The sequence below is a fragment of the Monoraphidium neglectum genome, assembly GCF_000611645.1.
Source record: "Monoraphidium neglectum strain SAG 48.87 unplaced genomic scaffold scaffold00165, whole genome shotgun sequence".
Taxonomy (NCBI): domain Eukaryota; kingdom Viridiplantae; phylum Chlorophyta; class Chlorophyceae; order Sphaeropleales; family Selenastraceae; genus Monoraphidium; species Monoraphidium neglectum.
The window spans coordinates 15,263-33,078 of record NW_014013463.1 but is presented as its reverse complement, the minus strand read 5'-3'; the positions used below and the strand labels follow the sequence as shown (position 1 = coordinate 33,078).

The window sequence follows — 17,816 nt, the reverse complement described above, 5'->3', positions numbered from 1 at the left end:
CGAAAAACAAAGCCACAACAACCCGCCCAACACGATTACCAACCCCAAGACACACGACACCACCACCCCGCCTCCCCCGCTCTGCACACTCACACGACACCACCACCCTGCTCCCCCTCAACACACACACGCACATACACACACACATGCGGACGCGACACCACCACCCTGCTCCCCCTCAACACACACACACACACACACACACACAGAGGTCCCCCACCGCCCCCCCACCTCTCCAGCTCGTCCTTCTTCTTGATGGCGTACGAGTTGCTGGAGCCCTTGGCCGCGTTGATCAGCTCGTCGGCCAGGCACTCGGCGATGGTCTTCACGTTGCGGAACGCCGCCTCGCGCGCGCCCGTGGTCAGCAGCCAAATCGCCTGCACAGGCGGTCGAGCGCACACACCGCAAGAGTCGATGAGTTTCGTCGAAATGCGTGTTTAGTGAGTTTGATCAGGGCGGGAGCTGACTATGATGGGGCGGAAGCCTGGATCTCCTCCGCACCGACCATGTGCACGCAGCCGGGCGGCTGCGCTTTTCATCCGCAAACCCAGCCGTCGCTGACGCGCGTTCAGCCTCCCGCCTTATTTCGCGTTACCACTGGGGGCGTGGGGGCACCCAGCACGCGGGTGCAGGCCCTGCGCGTGTCACATGCCCTGGGTGGCCCCCTCACCGAGTTCACGCGGCGCAGGGGCGAGATATCCACCGCCTGCCTGCGCACCACACCCGCAGAGCCGATACGGGTGGCGTCCTCGCGGGGGCCGCTGGCGTTGTGCCCAGACGATTTTGAGGGAGACGGTGGATGAGGGCGAACATGAGTACGGCGTGCTGCGCTGGAGTGTGTGCCACGGCCACATTGCCAGCGTTGATCCCTGTAGCCTGCCCGCGGCGGGACGACAGCCCACCAGCCGCCACCAGCCGAACCCTGGTTGCCCCAAGCCTCGTGGTTCGGACAGCTCGCCGGGTGCCGGAACACCCGCCACAACCAGCGCGGCCTTCGCCAGCCCAACCCTGCGGCGCGGCCACTCAGAGAAACGCGCCGCCTGGCCACCTTGTGACGGTCACCCCACCACCTTACATCCCCCCTCGGACCCACCTGTTGATGATGGCGTCCACCAGCACCTGGATGGGGTTCTGGTCCGACAGCAGGTGGATGATGTCAAACGCGTGGCTGACGATGCGCACCTGGGGGGACGCGTCGGTGTCCGGTGAGCGCGCAACAATATGAGTGAGTGGGTGGCGCCGGCGGGGGAGTTTGAGACAGGGGGGATGGCAGCACGACACATTTGGAGCATGGAACCCGTCAAGAAAATGAGAGGCTCCGCTCAAGCTGTGCTGCCTTATGGTGATTTGCCAACGCCGCCGCCTCCGCGAAGAGCTGTTCCTCATGGCTGCCAGCGTCGAGCCGTCACAGCTGCACGGCCCGGCCACGCTGTCTCCGCCGTCTCTTTCAGCGTCTGCGGCAGGCTCCAGCGCGCATCGTCGCTACCGATCAGGTCAGGGTCAGCCATGCTACCACGCTGGCAACGCTGCAGCCGCGAAAAGCGCCTGATGCCTTCCAGTGTCTATGCAGGCTCCACAGGCCGCGCCCTTGCTGAGGTGGCCGCTTCGCAATGCGCGCAGCTGCGCAGCACATCGCCGATGCTGATGCCGCCGCTTCCGGTGCTGCTGCCATATTCCGCACAGCTGCTGCTGCTGCTGATGGTACCGCCATCGCAGCGCGCAACTGACACAAGCCCATCTGCACGTTGCCACGCACTGAGGCTGCGTCGGTGAAGCGCCATGCTGCTGCAAGCTCAGCACGGCCACAAGCCAGCGGTTCCAGATGCTGCCCCACGTACAAACTCTAGCCACCACCAATCCCTGGAAAACCAGCTGTCCAACGGCCCCACTCGCAGTAAGAAAAGACGACTCTGCGCCGTTTCTACGCACCGCCATGAGCTTCTTGCCGTTGTTGCGGCCGTGCATCATGATGGAGTTGGTCAGCCTACACAAGGGTTGAACAAGTCGCGGCACGCAGACAACTACGTGAATGCGCTGAAAGGGGACGATCAGGCGACGGCAGCAAGCACACCAAGCGGCGTGCGCAGCAAGCGCAACCCGGCAGCACTGCACCAAGCAGCACCGCGACGGCTGCCTCTAGGCCTGCACTGGGCACCGTGCCCATGCTGTCACAGTGCTTTCGGACGCCCACCTCTCCACGATCGGGCACAGAGCCTTGCGGAAGCGCCGCTTCTGGTAGCGGCCGGCCGTGTGGGGCACATACACGGCGAACTTGGGCTTCACCGCGATGTAGTCCTCCAGAGAAATGTCCGTCACCTACGGCCGGGCGGGTTGGCCGCTTCGCTATGAGCGATGCTCCGCCCGCCGTGACTGCCCTGCCCACCCGGAGCACCCAGCTCACCTCCACCTCCTCAAAGCTCCACTTCCCGAACAGCTTGACCTCCACTGCATCGCTACCTTGGGTCGCCATCCTGCAGAAAGCAGAAAGCGAATGAGCGTCCCGCCCAGCGGCCTTGCACCAGCCTCAAAGCGCAGCGTGGCCCACGTACTTGGCTATGAGGCTCCTGTGGCCTTGGCAGAAAGGGCGAGTAACACGCGCGGGGCGCAGCAAGTGCGCGCGGCACCAGTGGCAGCACAGCAGGCACCGCACGTGCTTTGTGCGTTTTCGCCATGTGCACGTGCCTCGCACGGCGTAACATGCATGCAAAATGCTGATGTTCACATGCTTTTGATTGTGAAACTCTTTGCAAGCCCAGCACGAAGCAATTTAGTGCAGACGTGTGGCACTTGAGTACAACAGGGCTTTTGTTCATGCGAGGCACTGCGCTGAGCCTGCATCGCCTCGGTGCCTTGTCCACAGGTGTCTGTACGGACTACGACGGCACAATTGTGGTAGACATGTGATGTGCACATTTTGCGCCAAGCAGCCACCAGCCTCTCAACGCCTGCCTTCCAGCGAGAGTCGGAGTCCTGCCGCGCAGCTGCTGGCTTGCGGCAGGATAAAGCGCACAGCCAGGCAACACGCCGCGCAGATTCCGATAACATCGACAGCCGTCAACGCTGGTCACTGTGAGTGCTGCTCACTTTGACCCTGTGCTCTGCTGAAGCCTAAGCATGACGTGACAGACAGTACCAGCTCCCAGTGCTGAGATGCAAATCATGTGGTCAATCCAGAAGCCCCCAGCACTGTTGGTTCGGCAAGTGCTCTTGAATGCAACCATGAGGTATAGCATGGCACTGCACTCGTGCACGCCACCCCTGCACTGAACGGGTGCCACATTGACACATGCATGAACGCAGCCAATTTTGTTGTGGCACACCGTGCAACTGATCTTCTGTTTGCTTTGCAAGTACATCGTTCAAAAGGCTAAATGGTTGAATGCGCTCTGCTACCGTAGCTGACGGCGGGGGCCAGTGTTCACACCAGGTGTTCCGAGGCAGTACTGACACAAAACATCAAGTCGGCACGGGCGCGTTTGCTGGCAGTTTTGAATTTTATAAAGCTGTATCGAAATAATTCACCGGTTATCAGGACTTGCTACGCCACCAAGCACCCCCGCGAAGAAACGGTCAAAGCGCGGCCTTATGGATGTCACGGAGGACGAGCTCCAAACTCTGTATACATGGGTAAGATGATGGCCACGGCGATGGGCAGCTCATGGCGCCGAGGCAATCAGAGGAGGCGCCAACCTGCCACGCTGCTGCTGCCGCTGCTGCTGCGGTCTGCGCATTCCTGACAGGTGGACGAGATCCCCCTGTCGCGCCCAAAGCGCAACATAGCCCGAGATTTCAGTGATGGAGGTGAGGGATGCGCGTCCGGGCGCCTCTGAGCGGTGCGTGCATGCCTGCTCCCAGAGTACTGCTGTTGCAGCGCACGGCGCGCGCATTCGACGCGCCGCGCCGCAACCTTTTATGCGCAGTCCTGGTGGCGGAGGTGGTGCAGAACTTCTTCCCAAAGCTGGTTGAGCTCCACAATTACAGGCAAGCATGTATAGCGGGACCGCAAGAGGTTGAGCGCTCGGTTGGCTTGGCGGCGGGCCAGCCACAGCCCGTGAGTTGGGATGGGGCAGCAGCGAACAGATACAACAGGCGCACCTTGTGGCACAGCAACTGTGTGGCACAGCAGCTGTGCATGCCTGCTGGACATGCCTGCTGGGTCTGCAGCAGTAGGGATTGGGGTTTGGGGCAACGAGCTGGGGACGCACCTGGCAAGCAGCTGCGCCCGCATCTGCAGCGCATAGGGCTGTGCAGCGCGTGACAGCTAGGCCTCTGCTCGCTCCTTGCCGCACCTCTGCCTGCACCCCGCAGCTCAGCCAACTCGCTGCAGCAGAAGCTTTACAATTGGAACACCCTCAACACCAAGGTGTTCCGCAAGCTCGGCTTCCAGCTGCCGCGGGATGAGCAGACGCAGTGAGTTGGCTGCGCAGGAGGGCACGCCAGGGTGGCGCAGCGGCGGCAGTCAGGAAGGGACGCGCAGCTGCCCTCCGCCATGTCACGCGGGATCGTTGTGGTACAGAGGCAGCAGTGGCGGTGCAAGCAGCAATAGTGTTGCCATGACCAGTGTAAGCAGCAGCATGCAGGTTGCCATCACCAGAGCGTCAGTTGCAGCCTGAATGCTTCCCGCCTTGCTGGTGCTTCCCGCCTTGCAGGTGCGCGAACAGCGTGGCGGGCGCCATTGAGCGCGTGCTCAAGCTGCTGAAGACACACATCACTGCCTGCATGGAGCGCGGCGGCTTTGAGGCGACGGCACCCACTACTTTCAGGTGAGAACGCTCGCGGGGTGTGCATGGGGACATTGCTTAAACCTGCAGCTCAGAATTCATGTGCACAGCTTCAGTGTGCATACTGACACCCGCCATGCGCCCGCTATTGCATTTTTGCAGCACCATCAGCCCCACAGGCGCGCCGCTGTCGCTGGGCGCGGCGCCGCCCGCGGGCGCGCTGCGCAGCCAGGTGGTCTCGCAGCCGCTCGGCCCCGTGATCAGCAGCTACGTCTCCGGCTCGCTCGCGGCGCCCGGCGGCGTGCCCGGCGGCAAGGGCAGGTCGGTGGCGGCGGAGGTGCTGGCTGAGAAGGAGGCGGCCCTGCTGGAGCTCAGGGAGACGAATGAGGTGCGGGGAGGGTTGCGGCGAGCAGCGATCTGGCTCGCCGATGGGAAGGACATCGGCGCCCTGGGGGTCCACTTGACGAAGGGGTGGGACGCGGGCGGGTGTTGGCGTGTTTGTTGGCGGTTGGGTTTTGGGGCAATCGGCACACGGGCGGGCGAGTGAAGGGGGGCGATGGCAAGGAGGTCACCTGTGGGGGCAGGCCATGAGTGCTTCTCGCCCACAAATGGCGCCAGAGACCTCAATTGTCGATGCTGGAAAGCCGTCCTCTGTGTTCTCCCTGGCCTATCCCACTGGCAGGTTGAGTTAGTTCGCGCTGCGCCTTGAAGTGTTGTACCTGCAGCTCGCCCACTCCGCCTGCCCCTGCAAATTCTGGCGCCTTTTGCAGATCCTTGAGACCAAGGTGCGCAAGCTGGAGCAGTTGGTCAAGCTCAAGGACGCCAAGATTCACACACTCATGGCCAAGCTGCAGGCGGCGGGCCTGGCATGATCTTGCGGCGACGTAGCTTTTGAAGACGGCAGGCATCACGGCGCGCTGCCACGCGCACCCGCGTTCTGTGACAGGCGGCGGGGCCGGCGTGGGCTGGGCAGACGGCGCGGGCTGCGCTTGCGCAGCGGTAGTGGCGTGGGGGTGCGTGTGCGGTTTGGCCATGATATCACAGGGCTTGGAGCTGTTCCGCGGAGCACAAGGGGCCGCTGCCGCGTGGCAGCGGCGCGGTTGGCGAGTCTGCTTGCACTGACAATGCTGCCTGTGGCGGCATCTTTTACCGCCGCGCTGCCCGGCGTGAACCTTCCAACAAAGCTGTGAGCGTTTCTCTCAAGAAGGGTGCTTGCTTTTTAACCGTGTCCAACTCCATGCCTAGTCCCTTCCTGCGGTTCGTCCGATCTACACAATATCAACGGCTCAGTATGTAACAATCAGAAGCGTCTCGCTTGAGTACACATAAGACAAGACTCTGGACCAAGGGTTGAGGATTTGGATCAACCCAAACCAACCCAAGATGGAATGCCACAGCATATCACAAAGTTCTTGAACCACTGCAGGTATTTCAACAAGTGAGCCCGTAACCACCCAGCGCACCTCTACACGCGCCGCTTGCGCGGCAGCCTGCAGCCGTTGTACGGCGTCGGCGTGACCTCCCGCAGCTGCGTCACCGACACGCCGCCCGCCGCCAGCGCCTGCACCGCGATCTGCTTGTTGCGCCCCATGCCTTTGAGCTGCACGCTGACGGAGAAGTACCCCTTCTCGAGCGCCCTCCGTGCGAGCTCCGCAGCGGCGCGCTCGGCGGCGAGCGGCGAGCTCTTGTTGGCGTTCTTGAAGCCGACAGACCCCCCAGAGGTGTACGTCTTGATTTGCCCTTGGAGATCCGTCAAGACAACATGTGTGTTATTCAGGCTGCAGTTGATGTGGACAATTCCCTCCTGCGCCTGCACCTGCGCAGCGCCGCGGCGCAGCGGCTGCACTAGGCGGGCGCCCGAGGCGAAGCTTGGCTTCGGCGGCGGCGGCGGCGCGCGGCTGGCGGGCGCAGCCGCGATGGAGGGGCCGCTGGTGCTTGCTTGGTCCCAGCCGCCATCGCTGCTGCTGTTTCGGCTGCTGCTAGCGTCGCTGGTGCTGCTGGGGGTTGGTGACGCTGTGCCCGCTTGGCTCGGCGTATCGCCGCCCTCTGCCGATGCAAACCAGCGGGTGCCGGCGAAGTGTTGATGCACTGCTGCAGACGCTGCTGCGGCGTAGCCCGGCCCTGCCGCTCGGCCACCTGTTGTAGGGTCGCAAAGTTGTGCTGATGAGATTCTTGATATCATGAATGCCAAACACCTTGTCCGACGGCCCTTATTTCAGACTTGCTCACCTGCAGGCAAGATCAGCTCCACCAGCTGAAGCCTCGCAGCTGTAAGCGCACTGAGAGCGGTATGCATGTCTTGAGCTTCTGCACTCGCGCGCGACAGGGGGGGGAGCAGGCTGCCGCCTAGATCTGCACTCGTGCACCCTTCTCGATTATAGTTGCATTGACGTCAATGTCACGGATGGCGGGTACAATTGGAGAGCCGGGGTCAGCTTGCAAGGCGTGAAGGGGAGTGGCTGTGACACTGAAGCGATCAGGCGTGAGCTTTGACCTGGACCTGCCGCCAGCAGGTGCGTCGAGAAGCCAACATGATTGTCCTTGATGCCAGGATAATGGGGAAAAATGTATCAAAACATGAAACATTTGAATCAGTGGAGCATATGTCACTTCAAACAGCTATGATCATAAGCAGGACCAGGGCAACTTTGAACCCTACAGCGACTCTGCATGGGCAGGCAATGTTGAGGGTGTTGTGGTGCTTGTGAAACTGTTGGACTGCCGACAATGTGGTAGGTCAGCAGCATGGACAAAAAGCCTTTGGCAGCGACCCCAAGGCAGCAAGCCATCAGAGCCATCAAACATTTCTCTGCACGGGAACAGCCGCTGTTCCCGACGGATCGAGGCAGCTGGACAGGCACCCTTGTGGTGTACATCACATTGCTTGTGCTTTTGTTCGCCCTTTTGCAGTGCGGCAGCTTCGCCGCACACATGTCGTGTTTGGGGCAGGGGGCTTTCCGTTGCGGGCCCCCTGCCCAACTGTGGTGCGTGGCAGACTCGCTGTCCTCGCACCCCTGTTCACAGTTCATGTTTGTGGCAGGGAAGCCAGACGCGCCTCTCTCAGGTTGGCGCGTTCTAGTTAGTTTGTTTCCCGCCCTCCCTTGCCCACGGGGGGGGACAGGTGGCGTCGCGGTGCCGCTGCCAGTGACCCGCCGGTTGCCGCTTCACTGCCATGCTCTTCGCACCCCCACCTGTGCTTTGGGCCGGGCGTTCAGTCGCCCCATCCTTCCCCCTTTCCGTTGTAACCTGGAGCCGAGACAGCAAGCCAGATCTTTGCCTGCATTTCTGCCATACTCCGTACGTACATTCTGCCATGTTGCTGACGCGATCTGAGAGGGCAGCTTTAATGATAGTCTTCTACACAACGCTGCCCTGGAGGTGTTGGATTGTGGCCGCCACATCACCTGCACCCCAGTCCTTCGGGAAGTGCGGCGACAGATTAAAACCAGCCAATCCATTTCACACCGCCCCTTATTATGATGAGACTAGTTTGATTTCCTCTTACATAAAACCAAGGCAGCCCAGGGCAGCCCGAGCGGCTTACGGGGGTTTCAAGCACTGAGAACGCGCAGATACATTTACTGCGGGATACACATCAACATACCATGTCGATCTACTCAGTTCTAGAAAATGCCAAGGCACACACGTCGCAGTCGCCAGCGGCCAGCCCCCGCGGCATCCGTTTGGCGTCGCCTCGCGCTGCGCTGCTGTCGCACTTCACGCAAACGCCGCGCTCGTGCGGCGCGGTTGGCCACGCCCACGCGACGCATCATGGATGTTCAGATGGCAGCAAGGCACCTGCAAGTGGCAGTGCGCCTCCGGTGCAGTCATCAGGGCGCGAACCGCCGGGCCGCCATCCTCGCAAGCCGCCCCGCAGCACCGACGACGAGCCGACGGCATCGTATGAGGCGAGCGCATCGCTCTCTGGTGAGCGCAGCATGCGTTGTTCTTCACGCCAAGCAAATTTCAAATGCTTTGGTCTGCTGCCCTGGCGGGCGTGCAAGGCGTCGCCCCCCCCTGGCTTGCAGAACCTCCACGCGCTCTTTTCCACCGGAGCTCGACGCACGGGCAGCGTCAGGCATGCCGCATGCCTGCGGCAGACCCATGCGGTCGAGCGCTTCAAGCGTCAAGCATCCGCCTTCCTAATGCGCAATGCAGGCTCTGCGCTGGCACGCCGCATGATGGTTGACACCGAGGCGTACGATCGCATCACTGTCTACGCATCCTTTGATGGGGAAGAGCACAAGGAGCACAGGTGCGTGCAGCGACCTGGCCAATAAGAAGGCAGTGGCGGGCCCGGGATAGACCGCGAGGTCGCTCAGCTGGTACCGTCACCATCACCCCAGCAGCATGACGACGGCGGCAACTGGCTCAGAACAGCGGTTCCAATCACCTGCATCTCACCTTGTGCGCGGCCCCACGATGCCTTCAAGCGACGCACCCCCCAGGGCTGTCCATGGCGGCACCACCATGAGGGTGGAGGACATGTTTGCCAGTTTTGATGGCGACGACTTCAAGGCGGCCTCATTCCTGGAGCGGCACGGCTCACGGGGCGCCGGGCCCCCGCCGGCGGCCGCAGACAAGCCCGCCGCGGGCGCGGGCAGCAAGGAAAGCCCTCAGGCACAGCAAGGCGACAGCAGCAGCGCGGCAGGGCGGCCCCCTTTGGGCGGGGGCGACAGCATTGAGGGAGGCCATATGGAGGGCGGCGGCAGGAAGCGCGGCGTAGCGAGCTCGTTGGCAGGCAGCAGTGGTGGCAGCAGCGTCGGTGAAGAGGTGATGGACCTGCAAGGCGAGGCGAGGGCCTTTTCTGCCCAAGAAGCTGGCAGAGGCGCAGCAGTGCCCGCCGGGACAGAGCAGGTGCATGTGGGTCACATGCCATCAGTGGGCGCCGAATTCCAGCCAAGGCATGCTTCCTCACACCCGCTGGTAGCCCGGGCGCAGCAGCAGCAGCAGCAGCAGCAGCAGCAGCAGCAGCAGCAGCAGCAGCAGCAGCAGCAGCAGCAGCAGGCTCTGCTTGGCAACAAGGTGGGAGGCACGAGCCTTGCAGCAGCGAACAGCCATGCTGGCACCCTGCATGACTCGGCCGGCCCCTCGCCAGCTGCCACGCACTGTGTGATGCATGGAGGAGTCTGGAGCGGAGGCCTCAGCGGCTCGAGGGTGGTTGCGGCTGCGGCTGTTCAACTGGCTGCAGCACCTCCTCAGCAAAATGATAACGGCGCAGGTGCAGCAGAGGCGCGCCCACTTGTGAACCAGCAGACGGGGGCACAAGGCGCTCGGGTACCCAGCGGCGGCGGCAAGGGGCTCGCCGCGGCCTTGGCCAAGCTGCAGAGCATCAGGTTGCAGGATGCTGCCTCAGGGATACGCAGCAACGCAGGCTGTGTTGCCAGCATGGACGACTGAGCGCCAAAACAACCATACACTGGCAACCATCCTGGTTTGAGCGTGCGGTGTCACATGTGAGCCTTGAACATGTCCAACAGAACACACGTACATCAGCTTTTGCATCTGCACCTGATGTGCCTCCCAGATTTGAACATGGGAGTCTGGCAACAGTCTGTGTCTGCGTCGCTCGTTCAACTGAGGTTGCACGCATGCACTGAGCTGTTTGGCAGCCGACGTTTTTGCGCAACCAGCTGTTCCCACTGCAACACTAAAGCGGGCCAGGGGGTGACATGCTTACACTCAGCAGGAGCCTGCAGCAATTCAGAAACTGGCATCGGCACTGCGACCTGCCCGCTCAAAACAAACTGTCACAAGACAACTCGAGATTGCAGGAGCCGTCAATCAGCCACCTGGGAACAAAATGCATCAACAAAGCGGCCAAAAGCCCTGCGCCACGCCCTACGCAGCCTGCTCAATTGCAGCCCGCCAGCATCTCTCCTCAGTTGGTGCCCGCCTGTTTGCCCGCGCGCTTGGCGCGGTCAGCCTCGACCTCCGAAACCAGCTGCTGCACCTGTATTTGAAAGCAAGCAGAGGCAGAGAAGTTGTGTCAGTGTTACTTGATCAAGAGTCCACGGCAGCCCAGGAACACTCCGGCAGCCTCGGCCAGCAATCAGGCCAGAATCGCATGGCAAGGCGGCGCTCGCAAACGCGCAGCGGGCGGCAAATGGAACCTCAGTCGCCAGGTCAGCGAGAGGTGGGCGCGCACCTCGGCCTCTGTCATCTCCTCCATTCGCTTCTGGATCACGGCGTCCTCGTACATCTCCAGCTGCTTGACGTACGTCATTTGCTGTCGTGGATTACGGTGGGGTTGGCGGCGACGCGGCGGCGCTGAGCCAGCCAGCGGCAGCGCGGCCGACGTAGGCGCAGCCCGAAAGCATGCACAGGCCGGAGGGGGCGGCAGGCTGAACGCCCCCTTGACGCTGTGGATAGGAGTGGCCCGGCGGCGCCGCTGAGGCCTCCTGCTATCAGCCTGCCCGCCAGCCACCCGTCGGCCAGGCCGGCTCACAGAAAGCCCCGGACCCCCCAACCCTGAAATCTCCCGGTGCCGCCGCAAGTCGAGCGGCGCTACCGCAGCTCGCCGCTTTGCGACAGTCCCACCTTGGTGGCCACCCTGTAGATGTACGTGCTGATGTAGCCGACGCAGATCCCCATAAATATGATCGCCTGCACCCAGTTGCCGGCGATGCCAGCCTCCATGCCTGTCGCCTGCAGGCCGTAGTACATGACATAGCCCAGGGCGATCAGGCCGCCGCCAATCAGGAAGATGTCCTTGCGGGAGTAGCCAAACTCGGTGTTGTACACCACCTTGCGCTCCCCGGGCTGCTGCGGCTGCTGCTGCTGCTGCTGGGGCGCGGCCGGCGGCGGCGGCGGCGCCTGGCCCTGCTGCTGCTGATCGGCGGCGGCGCGGACGCACAGGTGCATGCGGGCGCGGGGCGCAGCGGCTGCGGCGGGACAGGGAGGGCCGGAGGTGTAGGAGGGTTCAACGGATTGGCATCGGGCATTCAACGCAAGGGCTGCAACCGCCGGCATGCAGAGCTGCCACGCGGCCCTCATGCAAACGGAGCGCGGCGCAGCGCAGCACCGCACCACGCATCGTGAGGCCCGCAAAGCACCGCCGGCCAGCTGCGCTGCTGCACGAGCCCATCGCTACGCGCTGGTGCATGAGAGAGGCCATTGTGCACTGAGATTTGTCCGAGCAAGACCGGCTCGAAGCGTGTAGCGTTCAGGTGTAGAGCTGGTGCTGGACCACCGACGCTCTGTGTCTCGGGGACACGCTGACGTAATTTAATATCGTTTGGATTACTGCACTGAACGGTTCTCACAAATCCTTTCTTTGATGAAAAGCTTGCCGGTCAGATCCTCCCTGCAGTCTGGACTCTAGTTCAGGCGAGTTCTACGCCGTCGGCGCCTACAAATGCTCGTGTCAAGTAGTAGCCTGGCATCCTGCCCGCCCCCGCGGGTGTGCAGGCCCCTAAGCGGCGGGTGGCACCAGCGTAGCCACGCGCTCTGCGCGGCGTGTTGCGAAGGACCCGGCGCCCTGCCGCCGCGTGATGGCAGCCAGCAGCTGCAGCAGCAGAAGCCCAGAGAGTCAGTTAAGGCTATCGCTCACAGACAGCTGCGGGGCCGGAGGCGCCGGCTGGCCAAGAGAGGGCTAACAGATAACAGGCAGCTGGTGCGGCAGCAGCTGGCTGAGGTGGTGCAGCTGCTGGATGATATGGCGCAGCAGCTGCAGCAGCAGCGGCAGGAACAGCAGCAGCAGCGGCAGGAACAGCAGCAGCAGCTGGCCGAGGTGGCGCAGCGGCTGCAGCGGCAGCGGCAGCAACAGCAGCAGCTGGCCGAGGTGGCGCAGCAACAGCTGCTGCTGCTACAGCAGCAGCAGCAGCAGCTGGGGGACGTTCAGAGGGGCATGCGAGCAGGAAAGCTACAGGTGGCGGCGTTGGCAGGAAGCATCGACGCGATCGTGGAGTCCGCCGCGCGCAAGAAGCTTGGGCTCGACCGCGTCGTGGTGAAAGACCTGGCGTCCTGCGCCGAGCTCGTGGCGCCGGCCAGCTCAAACGCCGACGTGCCCCTCCTGGCGGAGCGGCTCTCGAAGTGAGCCTCATGTCGCGTCCTTGTGCGCGACAGGGCATGCGGCTCAGCGCGGCGGCCTTGCGCCCTCAAGTGCATGGCCGGAGGCGCGCCCGCTACGGGCGAGGCGCGGCGCTGACGGCCTGGCGCATGCATGGGCGGTGGGAGGCCCGCGGCCGCCCAGCCGGGGTGCGTGGGCACCTAGCATGCGCGTGGGTTTACTAATCCTCCCATTCGCCCACCCTCCACCCTCGCTGACGCGTGCAGCGTGTCGCATTTCCGCCACTACCTGCTCCTGCTGGTGAGGCGGCTGGAGGAGACGGGCGCCGCTGGGGACCCGCAGGTGCTGGACGCCATTCAGGAGCTGCGGCAGGTGCTGGAGCAGGGGGACCCGCCGGCTGCACAGATACTGCAGGTGGGACGAACGCGCTCGCACCAGGCCTTCGGGCAAAAGGAGAAGGGGCATGCCAAACGACCAATGCTCAACAACAGCCATGGGGCTCACTTGACCGGGACGCATGTACGTGCTTGCCGGCCGGGCGCCAAGGGCGCTGGAGCGCTTGCCGCAAGGTCGCCTGAGAACACCGGCTGCTGAGGGCTCAACCCCCCCGGCCGTCCCCGCTGTCCCCACTGCCCCCACCCTGGCCAGGCCCTGGGGCCGCTGCACGTCGCGCTGTCCGGCGCCGCTGGAGCAGGCGGCGCCAGCGACGGCGACGGCGGCGGCCAGTGGTGGTCAAAGCCGCTGTCGCGCTGCTTCAAGCTCCTGGACGCGTCGCAGCGCGGCGCCGCGGCGCAGCACTTGATGGAGGCGGACAGCCTGGGCGTGCCGCTCCTGGTGGCGCTAACGGCCGGCGAGCTTTGCGAGTCGATGGTGTTTCACGGCGCCCCGGTCGTCGCGGCCGCCGGCCGCGGGGCCATCATACGCACTGCGGTGGTCACGACCAGCTCCTCAGGTGCGCGTCGGGCCGGGTGCATTGGCATGAACCCTGGCACGCGTTTGTTTGGTTGACCCCAGCCTGCATGCGCAAGCCTGCCTGAGATGTGCGAGCCCGCCTACCTGGTTGTGCGCCTGTCTCTCCTTGTGGCTGCGCCGCTGCAGCGTCGCAACAGTGCATGTAGCCCTCCCTTCCCCTTCCTGCCCGCCTCACGCTTCCCTCCTGCTCCTCAACCCCGCCAATTTACCCCACAGGGCTGCCCGACGGCCGCAAGCGTGCGGCCATGCAAGCCCAGGTGCTCGGCAAGGCGCTGGAGCTGCTTTTGCCCGATGGCCAGGCGCCGTCCCCGCTCCAGCTGGAGGGTACCGTCTACGTGCACGGCTGGGCCAATGGGCCCGGGGCGGCCTTGCCCGCAAGGCAGCTCAACGGCGTCCTGATCCGGGTCAAGTTTTTTGATTGTGTTGACGAGATTTTTGATTTTGCCGACTAGTAAGGGGCCGGCACGTGAGCGCGGGCGGGCGCGCCGGCGGCGGCGGCGGCCGCACCAGGCTGGCGTCAGCCACGGCAATTTCATGGGCCGTTTGTTTGCTGCAGGAGCAGGTGCTCTTATTTCTGTCCAACCCCTTTTGTTGGGCCCCCTTTTCAGTGTGCAGCCTCCCCTCCCCCGCCCCCATTTGAGTGGCACCACATGTTGCGGGCCGCTTGCGTTGAGCCGTGTACCACAGCAGCAGTAGTTCAGCGCAGCGAGAGAGTGAGCGGATGCAGGCAACACCTGGACTCGCCAATGCTGCCCCGCAGGCCGGGGGCTGGAGCACCGCACCCCAGCCGCAGCCCGCGCACTGTTTTTGTTGTACAGTACCGGGCAGATGGCAGCCCCCTGCAACATGGGGAGTCCCTCCCTGCTTGGCCGCCGAATGCTCCAGCCGCCAAGGGCTGGCAGCTTCTCATCCTTGAATGCGCGTGCCGCGTGCGCTTGACCCCCGCCCGCAGTTGTGATGGCGGTCAGGAGCAGCACGCGGCGCTCTGTGCATGCTGCGAGTGCATGCCACTGCTTGCTCAAATGTAACACTGTCAAGTTGCCTGCGGGAATCTGTGTTTATTTGTCGCCGGGATGGCGGGGCGCAGCATGGGATGGCGGGGTGCGGCCTGACAGCCAGGTCATTAGGCCTCCCTTGCATAAGAGCAGTCGGTGCTGCCACTGCCCACCCATGTAGCCCCTGCAGGGCGTGCACTTGGCTTACAGCACTGAATCGCCGGCCGCAGTGTGGTGCTTGCACACAGGACTGCTTGCTCATGGAGCCCCGAGGCGCAGCCTGCTTGCTTGAACGCACTCTGCCGACGTCAACAGCACAACAGACACCGGGCACTCTCCGTGCTTCATCATCACTGCTGCACCCGTCGTCACTGCTGATGTCACCAGGTCTGCCGGCCTTCGCAGCGGGCGGTCGAGGGCTTCTGGGGGGTGATGTCCAGCGCGCTCTTGATCCAGCTGTGGCTAAACTTGTGGCCGTTGGCCTGCCCCCAGGCCAGGATCTTGGGAAGCATCAGGGCCACCCCGCGCGCATCGCCGAGCGCCCTGTGCTTCTGAGGCCCGGCCCGATTCAGCAGCTTGCCCTCCAACTCTCCTGCGAAGTGGCGAGACGTCGTCACGGTCAATCTTGGGTTGTGGGGTTGCAAACTGCATGCGCTTGACAAAATCATCAGATGGCAGTGAAGACGGCACTCACCTTGCTTGTTGCCCTTGGTCCCAAGAGAAGGACCCAGCTGCCACTTCCGAGCGATCTGGTGAGCGTTAAGCAGGGTGGTGCCAAAGTTGCCAGGCGACACTTTGATGCTTGAAATCCTTATCACACGACAGACGCAACCATACACACACACACACACACACAAGCAGATGCACATGCGCGCGTACACACAAATACACACATACACAAACACGCACACACAGCCATACACATCTACACACACCCGCGCACGCACGCACACGCACTGGCTTCCTTGGTACCCAACTCACCTTGTAGGTATCTAGGACCATCCAATTGTCCGGCACGTCCGCAGCAGGAGCCAGGCACCGCCGCAGAATAGGGAAGTCAAACACTGCAGCAGCGGCGTACGAACAAGATGGCGATTAGCAGAAAAAGCATCGCTGCGCGCGTATTTCGCGCCAAGCGGGCCCGTGTGTGGGTTGAGTTGCAGCAGTCGGCCGCTTTGATTATGAGTGGCGGCCCCACGCGCGCGTGTGTGTGCACACCGCTTGTGCGGACAAGTCACATATTCAAGCAGCAAACCTACACTCACCGTGGATGTTATGGCCCACTATCAAGGGTACCGCCCCGGCGGGCGTATGCGCATCCACAAACTTCACAAGCAGATCGTGAGCTTCGGGCAGGGTTGGCAGGGCCACATCGCGGACTGCCGCCTCTTTGATCCCTGCATTCGAATTTGTCAGGTGGGTATGCAGTAACTGGGTGGGTGGACTAAGAGGGGGGGATTGGAATGAATCGAGGGGAGCGGGGCAAGGGTGGCGCACGCCGACACAACCCATCTGCATCTGGAGATACCGTAGACCACCCTTACACAGCGAGAGTAGGCTCGCCCTTGCCTGCACAGATTGGCCCCAGGTACAGAGCATCGAGGTTGACCAAAACATTGTGATGTAGAAATTGAGCAGGCGCATGCTGCTGACCTGTGATCTTGATAGCTTGTGAGGAGTAGTGCGCTCCCACAGGGACGAACACCAGGGTTGAAAAGGAGGACCCTGAAGCCACATCCACAATGCCCAGCTCCGTTATGTGGGAGGAGCCACCACTGAGCGAGACCAGACCCAAAGAAAAGGTTGGCTATCAAGCGCTGCCGGCAGAGGCGCGTGGTATAGGAGCATAAACATGTGAAGATCACCCAGACGAGCGGCGCTGCAGTAAGGTACCGTACATCACTTGCGTGCAAGGCATACAACAGCACCAGCCAGCCAGTACGGAAGTCTCACAAGCCAGTAGTCTCGATGTCAAAGGCCATCACGCTGAACTCTCTTGGGGCCTCGCAGCAGCTCCGCAAACGCTCGCTGAATCCGTCATCTGGCTGCTGTTGCTTGCAGGGCGATTTCCTTGCCACCGCACGCGCAGGCCTCGGCGGGGGAAGCGCTGATGCTGGAGATGCACGCACCAGGCGCAACGCAGGCACTCCAGTACGGTATAAGGTGCTATACAAGCGCATTTGATCATTTCGGCATGAGGTCCAGGAAGACGCAATCCTGGCGAACATTTTGCCAGCACGCAGTCCGCCTTCGTTGCGAGTCGCAGTTGGCGCGCACGTGACTGGACCACCGCGCGGTGTTCCTTTGAACACGTCCTCTTTGTATTGACATCTATACGCAATGGCCGGTCTGTGAGCTCTGACCAGATTGACTGTCGTGACCACTGCACACCGCTGCTGTCTGTGCTGCTGCCACTGGTGCTCCCCTGGAGCCGCCTACGATGGTTCAAGCTGTGCGCTGCTGGGATAATAGGCAGTCTGGTGCAGCGTATGCCACCACTACTGTAACAGCCATTTGCATGTGCACTCGCAGCATTGCACTTGCCACTCAAACAGCAGAGTGAGAATTGCATTCGTTCCTTGCCACAATGACCGGGGCAGGGCCACGAGGTTTGATGTGTGGTGTCTGCCAGGGTGCACTGCCGTGAAGACCGCAATCCCCAAATTTCAACCACTCCAAGTGCACTGGCCGTATGAAATTACACTGGTATCAGAGTGCCCAGAGGGCGCACATCACATTGACAATGGCAATGACAGGTTGCTTATCATAAGCACTGCCTATGCGTGCGCTGCAATACACGACAAACCTGCGCAATGTACCAGTTCTTTCTTGAGGGCAAGCAAATCAGGCTGTAGATGCTGCTGCCAGGAGATGCTTGCAACTTGCAGCATGTCAGCTTTTGGTGGAATTCCTGTGCAGAGGCAAGGCTAATCTGTACCTGTGTTCTCGTGCAGCTCTTGGCGAGCCACTGAGATGAGGTGCTGAAATGTGTTGCGGCAGGGATCATCACCGATGCTGGATCAAGGAGGCCGTGACACACCTAGACCATAACGCAAGAGAGAGAGAGAGAGAGAGAGAGAGAGAGAGAGAGAGAGAGAGAGAGAGAGAGAGAGAGAG

General features: G+C 62.4%; 6 protein-coding genes across 6 annotated transcripts in view; 2 read left to right on the top strand and 4 right to left on the bottom strand.

Moving 5' to 3' along the window:
* MNEG_1614 (40S ribosomal protein S5-1) overlaps positions 1-2,470 on the bottom strand; it is a gene marked incomplete at both ends in the record, with an annotated part of 3,174 nt that extends 704 nt beyond the window's left edge. The window contains 7 exons of the mRNA XM_014049915.1: positions 232-377; positions 671-761; positions 1,094-1,182; positions 1,410-1,517; positions 1,930-1,984; positions 2,192-2,316; positions 2,402-2,470. Coding sequence (XP_013905369.1) covers positions 232-377; positions 671-761; positions 1,094-1,182; positions 1,410-1,517; positions 1,930-1,984; positions 2,192-2,316; positions 2,402-2,470 — 683 coding nt within the window. The remainder of the gene's footprint in view (positions 1-231; positions 378-670; positions 762-1,093; positions 1,183-1,409; positions 1,518-1,929; positions 1,985-2,191; positions 2,317-2,401) is intronic.
* A 1,325-nt stretch (positions 2,471-3,795) lies between these two features.
* Positions 3,796-5,593, top strand: MNEG_1613 (hypothetical protein; the record flags this gene model as incomplete). The annotated part of the gene is made up of 5 exons (XM_014049914.1): positions 3,796-3,833; positions 4,309-4,410; positions 4,650-4,763; positions 4,884-5,109; positions 5,492-5,593. 5 exons carry the CDS (start codon positions 3,796-3,798, stop codon positions 5,591-5,593), a joined length of 582 nt encoding a protein of 193 aa, XP_013905368.1.
* Positions 5,594-6,186: 593 nt separating this feature from the next.
* On the bottom strand, positions 6,187-7,017 carry MNEG_1612 (Ribosomal protein S11; the record flags this gene model as incomplete). The annotated part of the gene is made up of 2 exons (XM_014049913.1): positions 6,187-6,461; positions 6,951-7,017. 2 exons carry the CDS (start codon positions 7,015-7,017, stop codon positions 6,187-6,189), a joined length of 342 nt encoding a protein of 113 aa, XP_013905367.1.
* A 3,585-nt stretch (positions 7,018-10,602) lies between these two features.
* Positions 10,603-11,585, bottom strand: MNEG_1611 (hypothetical protein; the record flags this gene model as incomplete). The annotated part of the gene is made up of 3 exons (XM_014049912.1): positions 10,603-10,674; positions 10,870-10,950; positions 11,262-11,585. 3 exons carry the CDS (start codon positions 11,583-11,585, stop codon positions 10,603-10,605), a joined length of 477 nt encoding a protein of 158 aa, XP_013905366.1.
* A 793-nt stretch (positions 11,586-12,378) lies between these two features.
* On the top strand, positions 12,379-14,156 carry MNEG_1610 (hypothetical protein; the record flags this gene model as incomplete). The annotated part of the gene is made up of 4 exons (XM_014049911.1): positions 12,379-12,755; positions 12,999-13,146; positions 13,381-13,684; positions 13,921-14,156. 4 exons carry the CDS (start codon positions 12,379-12,381, stop codon positions 14,154-14,156), a joined length of 1,065 nt encoding a protein of 354 aa, XP_013905365.1.
* Positions 14,157-15,079: 923 nt separating this feature from the next.
* On the bottom strand, positions 15,080-15,701 carry MNEG_1609 (hypothetical protein; the record flags this gene model as incomplete). The annotated part of the gene is made up of 3 exons (XM_014049910.1): positions 15,080-15,291; positions 15,394-15,448; positions 15,681-15,701. 3 exons carry the CDS (start codon positions 15,699-15,701, stop codon positions 15,080-15,082), a joined length of 288 nt encoding a protein of 95 aa, XP_013905364.1.
* Between the last annotated feature and the right edge of the window lie 2,115 nt (positions 15,702-17,816).